This window comes from Protomyctophum parallelum (assembly GCF_964188405.1).
Source record: "Protomyctophum parallelum genome assembly, chromosome: 6".
Lineage (NCBI taxonomy): Eukaryota > Metazoa > Chordata > Actinopteri > Myctophiformes > Myctophidae > Protomyctophum > Protomyctophum parallelum.
In genome coordinates this window covers 36694775-36713953 of record NC_139701.1, presented here as the reverse complement: position 1 = coordinate 36713953, position 19179 = coordinate 36694775, and the positions used below count along the sequence as shown (strand labels likewise).

The following is a 19179-nucleotide window of genomic DNA, read 5'->3' as shown; positions in this document are numbered from 1 at the left end:
GTGCGTATTTTGCGCGCCTCGCGGTACCCATTCCCGATGCGTCAAGACATATTGATCCGCCAAAGCGGCCGCCTCTCCCACCGTCTTAACCTGCTGTTCAGTGACAAAGGTTGCTACCCGCTGTGGGATTGCTCTAATAAACTGTTCTAACAGCACCAATTCGCACACTGTCTCGCATGTTGTTCCACCTGCAGCAACACGCCACCGATTAAAGTTGAGCACCATCTGCCGTGAAAACTCTAAGTACGATTGCCTCTCGTCTTTTCTACCATTTCTAAAACGCTGCCGGTAGCTCTCAGGCACCATCTCATATACTTTCAGCACAGCAGTCTTAACGGTGGCATAACTTAGACAGTCAGTCACCGACAACGCAGCATAAGCCTCTTGTGCCCTCCCAGTCAGAACACACTGCAGCATCACAGTCCGATCCGCATCAGGCCACCCTCTCGAGTCCGCCAACCTCTCAAACAATGAAAAAAATGTCTCAGGCTCCCTCTCATTAAATTTTGGCATCAACCTTAAATTACCAACTAAATCAAACTGCCTGTTAACTGCAGTCGAGGCTCTCCCTCCACTCTCCAAACACGTCTGATCCATTATCCCCTCTTTTACCAGCTCCAACTTCTCCCTCTGCAAGTCCGTTCTCATTTTCTCTCTCTCAGTCTCCGCCCTATCCATCTGCAACTGGATAAGCATCAGTTCTTTTTGCTGTTCGAATGAAAAGTTTGAATTTGCCTTTAAGCTTTTAATAGGCGCAAAGGCAGCCGCGCCACCTCCCCCTGCTTCCTCAGGCAAAACCTTTGCTTCTTCTAAGTCTCCCATCAAGATCAACCTTAGTGTACCCACTTTGCGTCTCCTGTCCCCAATATCGATGTGGTAGTGGTCAGCAATATCAAACAACTGTTCCTTTGTACAGTCATTTAAAAATTCCACTGACGGCGACGCCACAAATTTATCAATTTCCGCCATCACAACGTTTGGATATAGCTAAACCGAGAATAAATATTAAACACAGCGACGTAACTTTATACAGAGCGACCCAAACAAAAAGAGCGTCCCCTATCTGCCTATCAAACCCTTATCTACCTCACCCTAGCTCTTCATGGGGTTCGGCAGGGGTACTTATGCACTAATTTATACGATGGGGACAACGCAACCATTTAATAGTTGCGCCGTCAGCCACGTACTGTGCTCCCGAGACAATTGCTACTACTGCGTTCCCCCAACACTATAAGAAAAATAACAAACCCACGAAAGTTAAAAAACCTCCGTGGCTAAGCCTCACATGGGACAATGCAGTCTAGCTCCTATATTTGTTTGAGTACTCTCTATAACTTACGTGATGTGTCACCAAACGTGTATGATTTATCCAAATAACTCCATGCTCAACGCAAAACAACGAACGGAAAACAAAAGAATAGCAACGGCCACGGAAAGTCAAGCGAAAAACCGCACCCCAAACAATTTGAAATCCGTGTCACAAAAGACAAAAAGGGAATCCCGAGCCAGGCTTCCCAACCTCCGGCTCTGATTGGCCCCGATCTACCGTACGTCACGGGGATACCCCCAATTTACTTCCGACCGGCTGTCAAAACGGTGCGCGTCACAACCACTAGGTTCTAGTAGCCGCTACTAGATAACAAAACCGAACTCAAACTACAAATCAAAGTTTGAAAGTTTAATACTCACACTTCAGGACCGAGCCCCCATTTGTCATAGCTGGCTCATGCTATGACAAAGATTGGGAGGCAGGAGACAGCGCAACAGTATAATAAACTGTATTTATTATATATATAAGGCTAGACAATAACTTAAATGAACTGAACTATAACATAATGAAGCAACAGGTATGAGGTGTGGAGTCAGTGAATCAGTGGTGTAGGTGTGGTGTATGGATGGGTGATACATGGTGTGGTGCATGTGTGGATGGAAAGAATAATCAAACATAAAGGAACAGCGACATGGAGGCTAGCACAGGGAGTTGAGGCAGCAGGTCTGCCTCCTCTGGATCTCTCCCCTCAACTGGGGTGAGTGTGGCATTTATAGCCTCTGGGAGACACCGGGCCCAGGTGCTCTCCCATCAGCCATCAGGCCAATGATGCCCTACCCAGGCTCACCTACAGGATGACAGTTAGGCAGGCAGGCAGGCATATTCTATTCATATGTGTGGGGCATCACATTTGTTTTTTATTAAGTACGTTTTTACTTAACGCCCGTTTGTTGCTTTGCACGAAACAAGTGTGCACATATTCATATTGTATACGTGTGCGTTGGCACATGCAGGTCAGTGTTTGATCAGACGGACAGAAATAGCTGCTTCCTCCCCCTGCCGCGGCCATTCATCCTACTACGTCAGACCGTAGTCTATACTGCAGCCTGATGGAGCCTGTGCAGTAATCAGGCTGCAGCACCTGCTCCATCCACAGGCCTCTCTCCGGGGAGCACCTGACCCCACGTTCTCATCAACTCACTCTGGAAGTGAAATACCGGACAAACCCGGAAAGTAGCACATGTACAAGCTCACGGATGAGCTTGTAGATCTAGACGACTAACATAACGGATGTTCTTTCAGTAGCGGCGTTACTAGTATGACTGGACTGTACTGATGAGACATGTCATCGCTATACACTGCGAAAGTGTTAATTATTTACGGGTCTGTTTATATACCCTCTCAGAGTTGGTCCCCACTCCATATCCAATCCAACATACAGTACACATGCATTTATTTCTGATCCCATTACTATATTAGGAGCAGTGAGCACTATTAGTACAGCACTCATTAGGGAGCAGTTAGGGGTTAAGCGTCTAGCTTGTGGACGCTTCGACATATTGACCTGGACACAAAACACCTTTTGTTTCCCGGGCGGCCCCTCTCTCTATCCACTCTCCACTCTCCACTATCTCTATATTCAACTGCAGCGTGCCCAGGTCTACGCCGGTCTCTATATTCAATTGGGGTCTCTGAAGAAGTTACATTCAGAGTGAATTGCTATCAGGGTTACAATGTACCCACCGCAGCACCATAATATGAAGGTGTTGGGGAGCTCTTTTCGTTTTTTTACTTGGCTACAGATGGCTGCTGTCAATTGAATGGGGAGGAGCCTTCACTAATGCACCATGGGGACTGGTGTACATTGTCCAAATGGATTCTCAAATCTGTTGAAATTATAGCATTGGGAACCAACTGTTCCTAAGCTATTTGTTGACTCATATGTTTCCATGAGCGTGAGGCAGCTTGATATACAAGTACACCCCCTGGACTTGACACAGTATGTAGCAGAGACTTAATTACCCCCCAGTCCAACCCCTGATGCTGAGTGCCAAGCAAGGAGGCTTTGGTATGTTTGGTACGTTTTTTATAGTCTTTGGTATGGCTCAGCTGGGGATTGAACCCCGACCTCCCAGTCTCAGTGTGGACACTCTAATCACAATGTCAAGGCCACTGAGCTGGTAATTAGAGCATTGCACTACAAGTAAACGGCTCTTGGCTGATGACCCTTTGTTGTACAGTATATTGGGGGTCTTACATCAGCCGGAGAGTGGAGAGAAATAAATTATAAAGAGTTGTCTCTACCAACAAGCATGTCTGACCTTTTTCTTGGACTTTCTTTACCTCACTGTCCCTTTCTCCCTATACTCGCCCAACTCTCCCTTTTCGCCTCTATTTCAAAGAGAACTGTACACCTCAGTAAATCAATTGTATTGCACTGAACTGAGATTGCATCGGCAACCATGCAACTCCACATTGTGACAGAAGAGAAGCGCTATCTATATTTCATCAGAAATAGGTTTCATATTTCCCTGGGTGTGCATTCATCTCGACCTGGCAGTAATTGTAGCTTCATCATGAGTGAGTGAGTTGTCTGTCAAGGGACACGGTGATACATGGATCGTGTGCCTGCCCACGCGTCTGTCTGTCTTCCTCTGTTTCAGTCAGCCCGTCCTGCCATGAAGTTAAGATGGAAACTTGGACCAATATACACCTAATGATGCGCTGGAAAGAAAAACACCCGCATGGGTCAAACAGAGTTTGAACTTCAAAACGATGCCAATTAGACTCTTACTGGGTGCACGGCTCTGGATGAGTTCAGATCAAGCACAAAAGATTGAAGTCCAGGTTGTTGTATTTGTTTGGCACGGGCAGCATACAAATGCATTTCAGCAGTCTGATTCATGGAAATGCTGACAGGGTTTGATTTGAACTGGATGGGTGTGCAATAATCACAAAACGTTTACTGTACATAATCATAGAGGCTTACTGATATAGCGGTCCGGCCAGTATATCGGCCATTATTTTCTTTTCCGTGATTATAGTGGGTAAGGTGTTCCATATTGTAATGGCCCTGAACATTACAGATCTGCATACTGCATTTGTTCACAATTGTGACACCGACGTATATCAGCACATGTAGGCTTGTTTTGCAGACTTTATCGTCCATTGTCAATGGATGAAAGGGGGCACATTTTATACTATAATATTATTGCTGCTTCTTTGGGCATTTTGCAGTGTTATTCTGCGTCCACACTGGCAGATGCAAAGAATTCTACATAGTGGGCTACACAGCTTTGTATTTTTATAGATGAAGTTGAAACTATAACTCAACTTTTTTGTAGCTTTGTACAGTAGCTGTTGTAATTTTGGCAGCAGCTGCACACGTCGGATGTATCATTGTATCTTCACGTCACTGGCTTCCATTGAAAATGAATGGATCTTTGTATCTACCGCGTGAACGCAGCATTGCTTGGTACAGGGGGTCACTTATCAGGGGCATGGATACTTCTGGCAAAGTTGACAATGAAATCCCGAATAATACTTTGTATCTTGTATTGTTCACATTTCCACCAAATTAATGACCATGCATGTGGCACACACATATTATCAAAGCAATTCAAAGGTATACAGTAGACTGGTCCAGGTGAAAACGGCTAACCTGACTCCTGTACATACTGTACAGTCAGGTATTCTCTCTCTCTCTCTCTCTCTCTCTCTCTCTCTCTCTCTCTCTCTCTCTCTCTCTCTCTCTCTTGCCCTTGCCATCTCTCTATGTCGTCCTCAGACGAGCCCTCCATCGGCGTCTCCAGTCATCTCGGTTCTCCATACATCTGGACAGCTCCTTTGTGCTTTCCGCACCAGTATCTTTCTTTAGTACGTCCACGTAGGTAGGTGTGGGACGTCCTCTCGATCGATGCCCGTGTGTTGGTTCCCACAGTTCCCACAGTGCCATGAAAGGTGCCTAATGGATCCCAAGTGTGGCGGGCACACACTGGTGCCAGGAGCTGAGAACACCTTTACAATAACTAACTCAACGGTCCTCGTTCCGAAACTCCTGTGAAAAGAATACAACCTACAGTTAATGTGTCTGCAGACTTCTACAGCAATCCCTGCCACATCATTATCAGGGGTCTTGAGTACTTTGGATATTCCTGTACAGCTACGGTGTGCTTGTAAAAACACACTGCGGTGTCACATTCCTCATGATCTCCTGTCAGAACACCATTACTTACAGTCATAGTGATACAGAAGAAGACATAGAATAGTTATGCCAGTGTATATAACCTTCGTGAAAGATTTCCCATAGCGAGTATACAGGTATGTGCACACTGCTTCAATGAATTTGAGTGAATGCTGGAGCAAGCCGTGGTGTTGCTAAGCAGCTTCATTGAGCAGATAACTGAGTTGGCGGTGCTTGGAATTCCGAACTCGTATGAATGTGGTGGCTGTTGTGTGTATTACTTTTGTCCTCTGAACTTTCTTCAGATCGGCCATCCGAAAAGAGTTTGGACGTGTGTTGGACTGTATGTAAGGCCCTTAAGAAGTCTCCATCTTTGATCTCCAATTATTACATGAGAGCTGATTTGTTTAAAAAAATGAATCAGTCATGGTATTTAAATGAGTAGTGGTTTAAGCATCAAGATCTTCATTTTCACAAGATATAAAAAGATCCTTAGCTGTTCTTACATTACAATTATACAATACAATACAATTATTCTATGGTGGATGATCCTGTCACAGATTATCCTGTAGCTGGCATCAAAGGTTGGCTCATTTCTGGGGGGAAAAAACAATAAAAACATAATCCTACTATGTGTAGAAATGTCTGTCCGACCGTGTGTGTGTGTGTGTGTGTGTGTGCGTGTGTGTTTGTTTGTGTGTGTGTGTGTGTGTGTGTGTGTGTGTGTGTGTGTGAGTGTGTGTGTGCGTGCAACGTGCATCTGTAGTTCACATATCTTGAGAACTGTCCTACCGACTGACTGACTTAAAAGTCTGCATGCGCGTCGCCGACAACACTGGAGTTCCGCGCCCAGCATGGAGTTGGTCGGATAGGCGGTTGTCCAGAACCACCGACCAATTAACACACCCATATATAGGCACTAGAATTTCGCGGCCGCTTTGCGGCCACTCATCCCAGAGTTACGTTGCCGCGCACTATGGGAAGAACGAAATTGCGGGAGATGACTCCACATGTAGTAACGGATGGGTTATTAGTAGTGCTGTCAGGCGATTAAAAAATTTAATCGTGATTAATCGCATGATTTGTGTAGTTAATCGCGCGATTAATCGCAATTAATCGCAAAACCTTTTTTGCTTTAAATTCAATGATGAACTGAAAGAAAACGGTGTATTGTAGAGATGCTCCGATCAGGTTGGGGCCGATCACCGATCACTGGAAGCAGTAACTGCCGATACCGATCACAGCGTCGTGAAATCACACACCTTGCAAACTGTGAGTTTGGTGTCCTTTTCTGACACAGTAAACCAGGGATACTCAAATAGCTGAACATGTGGGCCACATTATGAAAATGGCAAAATGACGTATGAAAAGACAAGTGCAATGTGCATTATTTTATGGCTTGCCCATTTTCTCTCTTTTGAATAATTCTGTGCAATTGGCACATTCAACACAAACTGTTTCCATAAAACAAACTAACATGGGCATCTTCTCTATAAGCAGAATCATGAATAGGCCTATTAAATTTATACAAAAGGAGAAGAGAGAGAGCAATGTGTTTGTGGCTGAAACTTTGTCTAATATTGTTTTAGAGCAGTGGTTCTCAAACATTTTCGTGCCAAGAGCAAAGGACCCCAATATTTTTTCAATCTACAAAAATAATCCCAAAATCGCTTATAAACCGCAGATGTGGCAACACTGGCCAGAAACGACCAGTGTTGCTTCTTTTTGGCTTATTTTGTATAGACCTAGGTTGCTTGTTTCTGCCATAGAGTTATACTGGCAACACCTCTAGCTTCTAGCAGCTAGCTGCCGGTCTGTGCTGCAGTCTCTCTGTGTGTCAGTCCCAGCTCCGTGACTGGGAGATGGGATCATGGGACTGTGGATACTTAAGTTGTCTGGATTATAACTTTCTGTTAAAGTTAAATCAATTTAAAAGTACCACACAACTGAAAAGTATCGCGACTGTGACCGCAAGTTAGAAACGTGTGTGGCTATAACGAGGCACAGCTGTTTACAATGCGATGCAACATTAACAGCGGGGGTTTTGCTTTAGGTCTGGATGGATCAATTGCAAAGGTTTCTTTTTGGACTGGAACATATGACACGAGCAAAACTTTTGTGAAATGTAAATCGCTACCATTTCCATTTCCATTTCCCCCCCTCTATTTCCCATTCCATGTGCGTTTGTCTTATAGTTGCTCTGGCCTCTGTACTACTGCCACCTACCGTCCATTTATTGTATTACACAGTGGGTGAAAGAAACACACCCCTTAAGACTAAACCCCACCCATCAGAGGTGTGGCGTCCAGAGGTACCTTTGACATGACATTTTTTGTGTGTGTGTGTGTGTGTGTGTGTGTGTGTGTTTCGATGTGCAGGGCGTTGCTGAAAATGAGCACCTGTGCTCAGCTACTTCCCTGTGTAAATAAAGAATAAAACAATGAAAGGTACCTTTCAAAACCTATAGAAGTCAGCCTGGTACAGACGAACGGGACACCACTGTATGTAGCCTATGAAAGGCTCCTCAATTACATTTTGTAACTATTTTCAGCAATGGGATGATAGTTTTATTTGGTGGGTATATGAGCTGGTCGTTTTGAAAGTAGCTCTGAAGTAAAAAAAAGTGTGGGCAGCCCTGGTATAGATGATTATATATATATATATTCATTCCGTGGGTAAATCCCTGTAGGCTACCCACATATTGGTAGCCTATATTAGCCCAATATTGGCGTTACGCATTTCACTTGAATAATGTTGTGTGCGCACGTGCACATGCGGAGAAAGACAGTTATTTAATGAAACTCAAGATTATAACGTCCAGTCTCGCTGCCGCCGTGTATAGGCTGCACGGCTATTCCTGTGTGTGTGTGTGTGTGTGCGTGCGTGCATGGCGTGGTGAGAGAGAGAGAGATCGTGGCTTCCAGGCGTGCGTGTGCGTTTGTGTGTGCGCAATCAAAACTACTCGGCAGTATGGCTGGCAGGCGAAATGGCGAATTCGAACGGTGTAATTGTAATAGTTTGGCACAAACCAACTACTGTCAAAGAACAATATTGATGTAACTAAGAGATTCGTTGAGTGAGCGATATTTTATTTACAGAGATTTAGAAGGAATAAGCAAAATCGTGAGGCAAAAAGTCCGGACAGTGGACAGGACTGTCAGGGAGACTCGGAGATCAGAGCAGCACAGGCTGAGAGCTAGTAGCCAATTAAAAGACGGAGTAGTAGTTGCCAGGTTCGCGAATTGTAATTAAGCGAGTCGTAGTGTGTGTTGAATGGCATTTGAATGGCATTTGTGGGCTTGTAAATTAATTTTCTCACATGTAATTTGTGCTCACTTGCATAGACCTGGCGAATTTAGCGTTGTGAAAGGGCAACAGTGTTCCGGGGGTGTGGGTGCTTGGGGCGATAATGTTTGTAGTAAACAAATGCATTGCCGCCGTGAGTGTGGACGGGAGGCATCTTTGGTGGCAGTGGAATGAGCATTTTTTGGCGGGTGGTGTCGAGTGTTGGCGTTGGGCGCGATAGGAGAAGATAGGTCCCGAACACTGCGAAGGTAAGTGTGTGTGTGGGTGTAGTGTGTAAGATGGTGTTGTGGGTGTTGCAATAGCGACGTAGCTGTTGTGGCTTTGGGTTTCTTGCCATGTGTTGGGTACAACACATAATGTTATAATAGATATATGGAGATCCAGTTGTCCAAAACTGACGATCTGACCACTATGCTCATCCGCAAAAATAATGTGACCTGATGGTCAAGATTCAATTTATCCCCTGAGCAAGCTCAATTGTAAAATTTTCACCACTACCTTTGTTACCAGGAAGTAGATATTTCCTTTGATTTGTACATCCAGATCCATGAATTTAAGGCAGTTAATTGAGAAATAGTTTGTGTGTTCCCTATACCCAATGTGATTTTTTAATGGTTTTTTTAATTGATTTATAAGCATTCCCCCACACCTCCACAGCACAGTAAGTCAAATACGACAATACAAGTGAGAAGTACAAAATATTGTTGCTGTCTGGCAGAAACCTCTTAGAGCTTGTAGATCTGCTAGTTTAGCTATTTTTTATTTGAATCCAGAAAGGTAACAGTTTTGAACATAACCTTGAATTTACATACAAAATAAACAGTTTTCTAATGTAATAGAGTGCACCCGGCTCAGCCGGTTGAACACATTGTTGCCTATATTGCTAATAGCTTGAAGGGGTTTGAGTAGGATGCATTCAGAGTCAGACCAGCAAGGAGGGCGTTGCAATAGTATGGTACTGAGGCTAACCGAGGCTCTATGCTGAAAAATAACTATTTTTCAGCATAGTTATTGTGCAAGCACTGCGAGGCACAATGTGAATATTTCACTTATGACAGCGACTGTTGTATCGTGCCTGTCATTATGGGTTTTATGCAGTCATCCGCGGAGCTGTAATAGCAGTGTGTGCTTCGTTGGGCATTTTAAGGATGTTACATTAAAGTTTAAGAAGCCAGGTGATGGCTTATCACACTGTTGGCGGGGAACAGTGGAGAGACAGAGGCGTGATCTCTGTCTCAGTGAAACTATTACAGGGTTCAGTAACTGAGGGTAGCAGCCTGGCGTGTGTGTGTGTGTGTGTGTGTGTGTGTGTGTGTGTGTGTGTGTGTGTGTGTGTGTGTGTGTGTGTGTGTGTGTGTGTGTGTGTGTGTGTGTGTGTGTGTGTGTGTGTGTGTGTGTGTGTGTGTGTGCGAGTACACTTTCAACAAGTTTCATGTTTGGGGAGTTGTCTGCCTGACTGGTAAGCTGACCCTTCAGCTTTATGCTTTCATACTCGGACACTTTCACTCCACTCTGAAATCCTCTTATGGTCTATCATAAATCCCATTCTTGTTTCAAGTACAACAGTCAACATGTTGTAACAGTAAGAGCATCTTACCCTGGGGACCAGACACGAATCTGCCGGTGCAAAAAGAAATGCCCTCAGCGGATTTATAGTCTGCCACGCGAGTTGTTGTTGTATGTTTTATTAATGGTTCCTTTTACACCATGGACGTGACATGTCCAGGCTCTCTGCTCTTCATCAGACTTAAGATGACCCTCAAGTGCAGTAGGAAACTGTTACTTTTCAGGTTGAATTTCCAAAGTGGCAAATGTAGCACGACGTTTTGAATCTTGCGAATCTGCTACTTTTGATGATTTTGTGACACTGTAGTGTGATCAAGTATAGGGCGTTAATTCGCGGAAAAAATAACAAAACACGAGGGACAGAATAGGCTCAGCAATGCAATGTCCCGTCACGACACATGTTGCTGTCTGGTCAAACAACGTCCCCAGACAGCCGTCAACCCATTTGACCTCACAGGTATGAGACAGCTTTCCTCCATCCAATACAGGCTTGAAAAACTTCAAATAAAACCTTCACTGGATCATGCTGTCCTGATCTCCTCTGAGGTTTAATGTGCCATTTAATTTGTCCCAGTCTTTCTGTCTGTTTCTTGTCACATACTGTGTGTGTGTGTGTGTGTGTGTGTGTGTGTGTGTGTGTGTGTGTGTGTGTGTGTGTGTGTGTGTGCGCGTGTGCGTGCGTGCGTGCGTGCGTGAGTGCGTGCGTGCGTCAAACTTTTAATCCCCTTTCCCTCACTGTTACACTCTCTTCCTCCTATACTCCCTCTCCTCTGTCCCCAGTTCTTGTCAGCACACACACACACAGACACACACACACACACAGTCATGGAGGAGGAGACCTATTTTAAGGGCAGTGTGTAATTAATCATAACCCGGCAGCTAGCTTTAAGAGAGGGGGAGGTATGATGTCTCCCTCACTGCCTGAGTCCCTCGCTGACGCACTCCCTCATGCCCCCACTGCATGCACGCACACACACATACACACAAATACTCCGCCTACCACAGGAACAACCAATTTGTTACCCCAAGGAGTAACACTAAGCTTAATTTAAAATGCAACCTAACCAGCCATTGTACTATTTATTTCTGAATGTCACCTGTTAACCAGTGCACCATGCAGAGACAATGAGGGTGCATGCGTGTGTGAAATGTGAATACAGTACTTGACTCAAGTGTGTTTGCATGCATGTGCTTGCACAGAATTGCACTTGTCTACAATATCCATAATGGTTGTCCCCGTTCTGCATCCTCTACGTATTGTCAAAGCGCTAAGTCAGCGATCTGTTCCCTGCAGACAGATGGTGAAGAACACAGCCTCATTTGTGTGTAATAAGTCGTTACTAATTGTCTGTCGGTTGGATCAATGTCCCATTCTTCTACAGTAGGCTATCTATGACCCCTCAGTCTGTATTAACATGGACAGCATTAACACCATTCATCAACGCTTGTGGAAAGTAGACGAGGAAAACGTTCATCTCAGCTCATTTTTTACTCACTTTTCTTCTGGGTCTGCTTGAATCATGTCAATAAAATGTCCCCTTTTTTTGTTTCACACGTGGGGAAAGGGAGCATGTGGCCCCAGCTATACATTTGCTGAAAACCGAGCGTAGACACACGCATGCAAGCATCCAGGGCATCACGCAGACAAACACATGCACGCGTGCACACACACAAACACACGCACGAACGATTCACTGCTGTTAGTCTTACGTGAGATTTATACTTAGCCATGTGACAGTGTTGCGTGTTTAGTTTATTAGGTGTTTAGTTTATTAGGTGTTACAGTAAGTGTTTTTCCACTTTAGTGGGTATATGCTGCATGATTATTGTTTTGCTGCGTTAGCTTGACTCCCATGAACACACATTATTATATAAAGTCGCTCTACAGCTCACCTAAACCATGACAAACTGCAGCTGTTGAGACAAATACAAGCATGCATGAACATGCATACAGACATACACATACTGTATCGTCTATGTCGGGTGGAAACCTCATATGTCCAAAACTGTTTCAGGATTCAAATTAAAAAAGGCCAAAAGTAGCAGATCGTCCGGCTCAAAATGCGTGTGTAGATATGCTACTATTGATGATTTTATGTGACGCTGTAGTATGATCATCAGGTAGGGCGTTAATTTACGAAAAAACACAAAATATGGACATAAGAGGTTTCTGTCCGACAATATGCTCTGGATGGAGACTGTTTGTTTTCGATGGATGGATGGATGAAAGCTACAGTGAGAGAGAAACCTATTTTTCTCCACTCCATTCCCTGACCTGATATGCTCCGTGACACTCAGCATTTCCGCATTTCCCACCTTTGTGATGATATTCATTAACCTCGAAAGCAGCTCACATCTTTGCGTATTTGTAGGCTACACAACGAAACCCTCAGTGTTCATTTACCAATTTGTAACTCCCATTAATAACGGGTTCGCTTTGTTGTTGTTGTTTCTTTTGCGATAGCATCTCTGGTGCTTTGATGTGTCTTCAAAGGCAGCCCGGCCTGGGTTCCGTCTTCTCCCTGTCCAGTGAATCAATAGCACAGCACTGCTCTTACCGCATTGCGAACTTGTTGATCGCCTATTTTTGTTACACAGCACTGGCGTGAAACTAAGCATCAATCAGACATGATATCTCATGGGTCCAAGACATGTCCAGGTTTACATACTGTATGGAAGCAGAGGAAAGTGCAGCGAACCCATGCACACGCCAGGCGGCAAGGAAACTTTGCTGGATACGAACTCAATAAGGAATTGCGGTTCTCATTAATGGCCTAGAAGGTTTGGAAGAATTACCACTCCATTGATTACAATGGGTATTCAACCTCACTTTTCACTTAATTTTATTACCTTAGTAATCATCGCCATAAATTCTTTATGCTTTCAGTCGCTAGTTTAAAGTTGTCTTTCAATTACCATGATATGCGTTTGGGTGAATTATGGTCCCATTAATTTTAAATTTGATGATAAAGTACGGTATGCTTCTAGGACTACTCAGTGAAGACCCTTATAGCCGATAGCATTCATAGAAATTCCAATTGTGGATTTTGCTACATTTTTAACAGCCTATGACGACACACAGTCATGCACATATCATCCCACACACAGATACCCGATAACTTGTATCTAGGCTTCAAGAGGAACGGAGCGCCTTTATCTTTCTGCTCATAGATCATTAGAAGAGGCTGAGTGTTGGTATGGATAAGATGCACTGCATGAGACGCCCTGTCAGATTTTGTCGGAGGCTGGAGTCCTATCAGAATTGGATAATAAAAAACACACTTAATCCAGACAGCTCCCTCCAGTACGTCTCTGTACCGACGATAAGCGTAAAAGAGAACGACACCCATGTACCCGCTCCAACTGTCCTTGTCAAATACTCCTCCTCCTGCCATCCTGCATAGTAAAAATGTAATAGGAACAATTATGACTTAATCTCCACCATCTTCACCCTCTAGTCCCCACCAAAAAACATTGTTCCTGAACTGCATCATGCCACACTGAAGTGAAATGTGTTTATTACCTTCTCCGCTATACAGTAATGTGCCATAAGAAATAGGTGCCTGCCAGCGTGTCTGACTGGGCAATGATCAGCTAATTTATGACCCCCGAGGCTCTCATCAGTGGGTCGGTGGGCCCGCGAGAGGCAGGGGGGCGGCGGGCGGAAGGGAGGTGAGGTGGCGCACTGTCCTTCGGCTGCCCAAACATCACTCATGATAAACGGAGGTCCGCCAGACACCGACGGCAGCCAATCCGTCACTTTGTGGAAAGTCACTTGCAGACAGGGGGGCAGGTGGGCCGCCGTCCTCCCTCTGCGCACTCTCTCTCTTTCCTCTCTTCAGACAGGGGGGCAGGTGGGCCGCCGTCCTCCCTCTGCGCACTCTCTCTCTTTCCTCTCTTCGCCGGTCTCAATTGTACGGACTAGGACTGGGAGCAGGTGCAAGCGGCTCGTGCCGCCACTTGACATATTACCACACCGTCTGTCAGAGCGTGTCAATGTCTTTTTTTTTTTATCAAATGTTTTTTATTTTAGACAAAAAATCACAATAGAACATGCTAACATCATGAATGAAATAAAGAAAACAAAACACATAAAAATAACACATAACAGCAAAAGAAAGGAACACAGAAACAAACAACAAACAAACAATCCCACCCACCCCTCCCCCCGGGACCAAAGATGTCACAAATTGTCAGGACTCCTACCACTGTGCAATAGGGAAAAATAAATAAATAATGACTCAATCATGTTCTTAACCATATCTGCAATATCAGACCAAATATCAATGTTTTCTTCTTTCGCTCCGTGCAATCTTGCTGTAGACAATTCCATATAGATGATATCTAGAATGGTCAAAGCCCATTGGCGAAACGTCAATGTATGAGGTGGTTTCCAGTGCGAAGCAACCATCTTCTTTGCGGCCGTTACGCCAGCAAAGAAGACACGAATACGGGTATTATTTAATGGCAATTGGGATACATCGTTTAATAAGAATAGAGATGGGGAGGGTGTAATGTTAATTTGTAGAATAATTGAAAGATTAGCAGCAACCAAATAAAATCCGCATAACACACAATCTACGGGGGGTCAAGTACGTCCGATGAACAAAATTTAGATGAATTTGTTGATGATCAGGATTCCTAGAAGACAGCACAACATTAGACCACACTGTATCCCAACTCCAATCTGGATCTAGATTTGGTATGTCATTCCTCCATACAGTATCGACAAGCAAGGTCCCATAACTAGATTCTAATAAATAATCATACAATATGGAAACAAAACCTCTTGATCTAACATCACAGATAAGTCTATGCAAAGGGTGCATTGCAAGGGGGGTCTGCCATGGAACTCCATAAGTCCTCATGGCAATTCTCAGTTGTAAATAGAAAAAGAAAGAGTTGCGTGTCAATGTCTTGAGGCTCTCTCTCCCTCTCTCTCACTTTATATTTAATGGCCAGCTCTTGTGTGCAATAAATAATGAATATGCATGTAATGTAAGCACACTCGCCATGCCCTCTAAATGATGTGTAACTTACACTTCTAACCACACACCGCTTGCCATCAATCAGAGTTTCAAGCGCTAAGCGTGACTCACCACCATCATGTTTTTCGCTTGAAAATCAACAACAAAGCATGTAAATTAGGCTTCATAACCATACTCTTTGTTGTCGTTTCAGCAGAGGACAACCCCTGCCAGACCAACCCGTGCCTCCATGGAGGCAGCTGCCTGCAGGAGGGGGACGGTTTCAGCTGCTACTGCCCACCGGGGTTCTCGGGAGAGAGCTGCGAGATCGGTGAGTCAAACAGTCAAACAGGGGGACCTCTGAGGTCAACAGCCAGCCACAGACACGCACGTTAGTGTGGCATAAGGGGAAGAGAAGAAAACATATGCTCACAGACTGTAGCATTGGCCAGATTGTCGCTGTCGGGCCGAAACCTCTTTTCGGCTTTTTATGGGGGGTTTTTTCCCCCCGTAAATTGTTAGTTTCGCGCAAGAGTAGTGAAAATCTACGTCATATAAGTTATGAACTTGTAAATTGTCTATTATTTTCACTATTTTTAAATGTATTTAAAATAATCAAGAAAATGGAATGGTTTGGGACGTACAAGGTTTCCACCCGACAGCTGTAAAGCATCATCTGTAGTGTGTATCTGCATCTCAGCAGTGACGAGGACTATATATACACACATGGGAGGAATATTGGCATAACAGCTAAACTGGGGAGAAAGATGAATGTATCTTTGTGTCAAATAGTCACAAAGACCTTAACTGTCAGGTCCAGTGACACTACTTTGAGCTGGGATCAAACTCAACAGCTGTGAAAGTGAAAAGGGAGAATTGTTATGGAACGTGTGAATACATAATGTCGTCATATTGCCGTGGTGTAACGCGGCCACTTTTGACAGAGAGCGCCGAGGTCTGAGGTGTGTGCGCGTGCGAGCGTGTCCCATGTGTGTGGCAGGCAGCTCATCGTTCCACTCAGTTCCGCTGTGTGATATGATGAGAATGAGTGACTCAGACAAGGTGTGTGTGTGTGTGTGTGTGTGTGTGTGTGTGTGTGTGTGTGTGTGTGTGTGTGTGTGTGTGTGTGTGTGTGTGTGTGTGTGTGTGTGTGTGTGTGTGTGTGTGTGTGTGTGTGTGTGTGTGTGTGTGTGTGTGTGTGTGTGTGTGTGTGTGTGTGTGTGTGCGTGTGGACACAGTGGCCACAGAAGAGCTGTGAGCTCAGTGAGGGGTGGAGCGGCTGATTAAAGTGTTAGGGCAGTGGCACATGTTGCCATGGATGAGGAGGTGCAGAGGACTCAGAGTAGACACTCATGTTGACACTTCAAACGACATCCCTGCGTGACAGAGACACAACAGGATCAGCAGCACAGGAAAGGACCATACGTAGTTGTTGTTTTTAATCGCAAATTAACGGCCCACTTGATCACACACAGTACAGCGTCACAGAAAAGCATCAAAAGTAGCAGCTCCACAGCTTGTAGAGCTGCTACTTTTGCTATTTTTGAATCCTGAAAAGTAACAGATTTGGAACAAATGCGGTTTCCACCCTTTCTTCTTCAAATGACCTAATTTAACCATAGTAAATATTACATTGCGGACGATGTGGAGTTGCACTGTTGGAGAAGGAGAAATGTTATTTAGCCTTCAAACCCTGGTGTGCCTTTTTTTGCCACACGTCTTGGCAATATTTGACTAATCTCCTCTCCTGGCAAATTTAAAAGCCTATATAGCGACTACAACCCAAAGATGATGTCATATGCAGTCTTTTTCGTATTATACTGCATATTTAATCTCTTGCATGCACTGTTGTGATGAATGATGATAAACAGCTCCTTTCAAAGATAGACAGTCGATGTTCCTGTCAACTCATTGAGTGAGGCGTCCTGTCTCTGTGCTTTGCCTCAGTGTGAATGCATTAATGTTGCATATCGTTGGTTTCGTCTGGAAACCTCGCATGTTCAAAACACATTCCTTTCCATGATAGTAGTGTGTATAACAGCTGATCCACGAGCTGATCTACATCGCAATGCGTTGTGAGCTTGTAGATGAGCTCTTTTCACCGCACTTCTGTCTTGTATGATGAAGTAAGTAGGGCATTCACTTACTTATAAAAAGCTGAAATATGGATTGGGGATACAAGGTTTCTGCCCGACAGCAACAATACTCATCCATGCAAACCACTGAATCAACCTGGGCTTCTCATATGGGTCACAGCTAATGGAAAGGAGTCGGAGCAGAGGGCAAGGGTCAAGCCAGGAGATTTGTCCTGGATCTGATTGCAATAATCTTTAGTGCTTCCGTGCGAATGCTCATAATATTTCATGGTGTGCGTGCGCGTGTGTGCATGCGTGCATGTGTGCGTGCGTGCGTGTGCATTAATGTGAGTGTGTGCATGCATATGTATGTGCATGTGTGTCCATCTTTCAACGGGGCTGGTCGGTGGAAATCAATCAACCTTTTACAGTTGCATCAATAAATTGTGACAAACGTTTGGCATGTTGGCATGTTAACTACATAAATTAGACCTGGCTTCTAACGATCCATATGACAATATATTTGCTTTGAGCACCATGCATATGTGTGTGACAGTCACATAAAACTCAATGATACTTAGAGGCAAATATTATAACCTTTCTTCATAATGGCAGAATAGTACTTGCTTACTACTTTTTATTTTTGTGCACTCTCCCCCTCCGGCCAGTGTTCATTTGCCTTTTTTCCCTATGTTGTAATTTAGATAAAGCCTCCGAACACGTGCATGTTGTTGTTTTGTAATATTACTGAACAGCCACAGGCAAGGAGGTTAACTGCACATCCTTGAAGTCACATCCGCACTGATGGTGATAGTGACAGTTTTATGTCTGAGAACATAAGAGAGGGTATAAGCAAGGGAGGAACAGTATGACAAATGTGCGTCATGTTCTGCATGGCGCCTTCCTCACCTTCCTCATCATCGCCTCTCGTTTCACACCTGCGGCTCTCATGATCATCAGGCTGTCATTTATGTGCAGACGGTCCCCAACACTTGGCCTGGTTTACCCGAGACCTCTCCGCCTCTCCACCTACGCTGAATGACTTTCGTTAAATAAATGATTCATTAGCACACAGTGTATGGTCACCGACATCGTAGCCCCATTATTGCCACAGAGGCACGTACGCCCTATATGCCCTGCACTGCCTCCTGCTCTCATTGTGATATGATGATTTAGGCTAAATAGGGCAGCAGCTGCAACGTGGCTCGGAGGCAGACTCCAGGACTGGGCTCGTGTCTGCAATTATTTGAGAAGGAGCGTTTAGGAGATCTGCATTATAGATGGGCAGAGTGTCTCCTCGGTCTAGCTCAAACATTTATGAGGGTGGCGGAGAGAGACAGAGACAGGGGTGGAGACTCTCACGTGAGAGAGAGACAGAGACAGCAAGAGAGAGAGAGAGAGAGAGAAAGAGAGACTTAATTATGCATGTGTAGTGACATCTAGAGACAGAGACAGCGAGAGAGAGAGAGAGAGAGAGAGAGAGAGAGAGAGAGAGAGAGAGAGAGAGAGAGAGAGAGAGAGAGACAGAGACAGCGAGAGAGAGAGAGACTTATGCATTTGTAGGGACATCTCGATGAAGACACAAAGCTGCTCTTGATCCCCATCTGTATATATAGAGCACTGTTTCCCAAACAGCGGGTCGGGACCCATTTGCAGGTCGCAAATTTATATTATTATATTATTTATTTACACATTTATATGGGTCCCATTTGTATTGTTTCCTACATTTTGTTTTTAATTGCGACCTCAGGTCTCAGTTTACTATGAAACCGTGCATTTCCCGTCAGTCAGTCACGCCTCCATATATGGTCA

At 44.5% G+C, this 19179-nt stretch overlaps 1 protein-coding gene across 1 annotated transcript in view; it reads left to right on the top strand.

Moving 5' to 3' along the window:
* Positions 1-19179, top strand: part of ncanb (neurocan b) — a 140084-nt gene that overhangs the window by 56511 nt on the left and 64394 nt on the right. The window contains exon 9 of the mRNA XM_083766712.1: positions 15507-15623. Coding sequence (XP_083622838.1) covers positions 15507-15623 — 117 coding nt within the window. The remainder of the gene's footprint in view (positions 1-15506; positions 15624-19179) is intronic.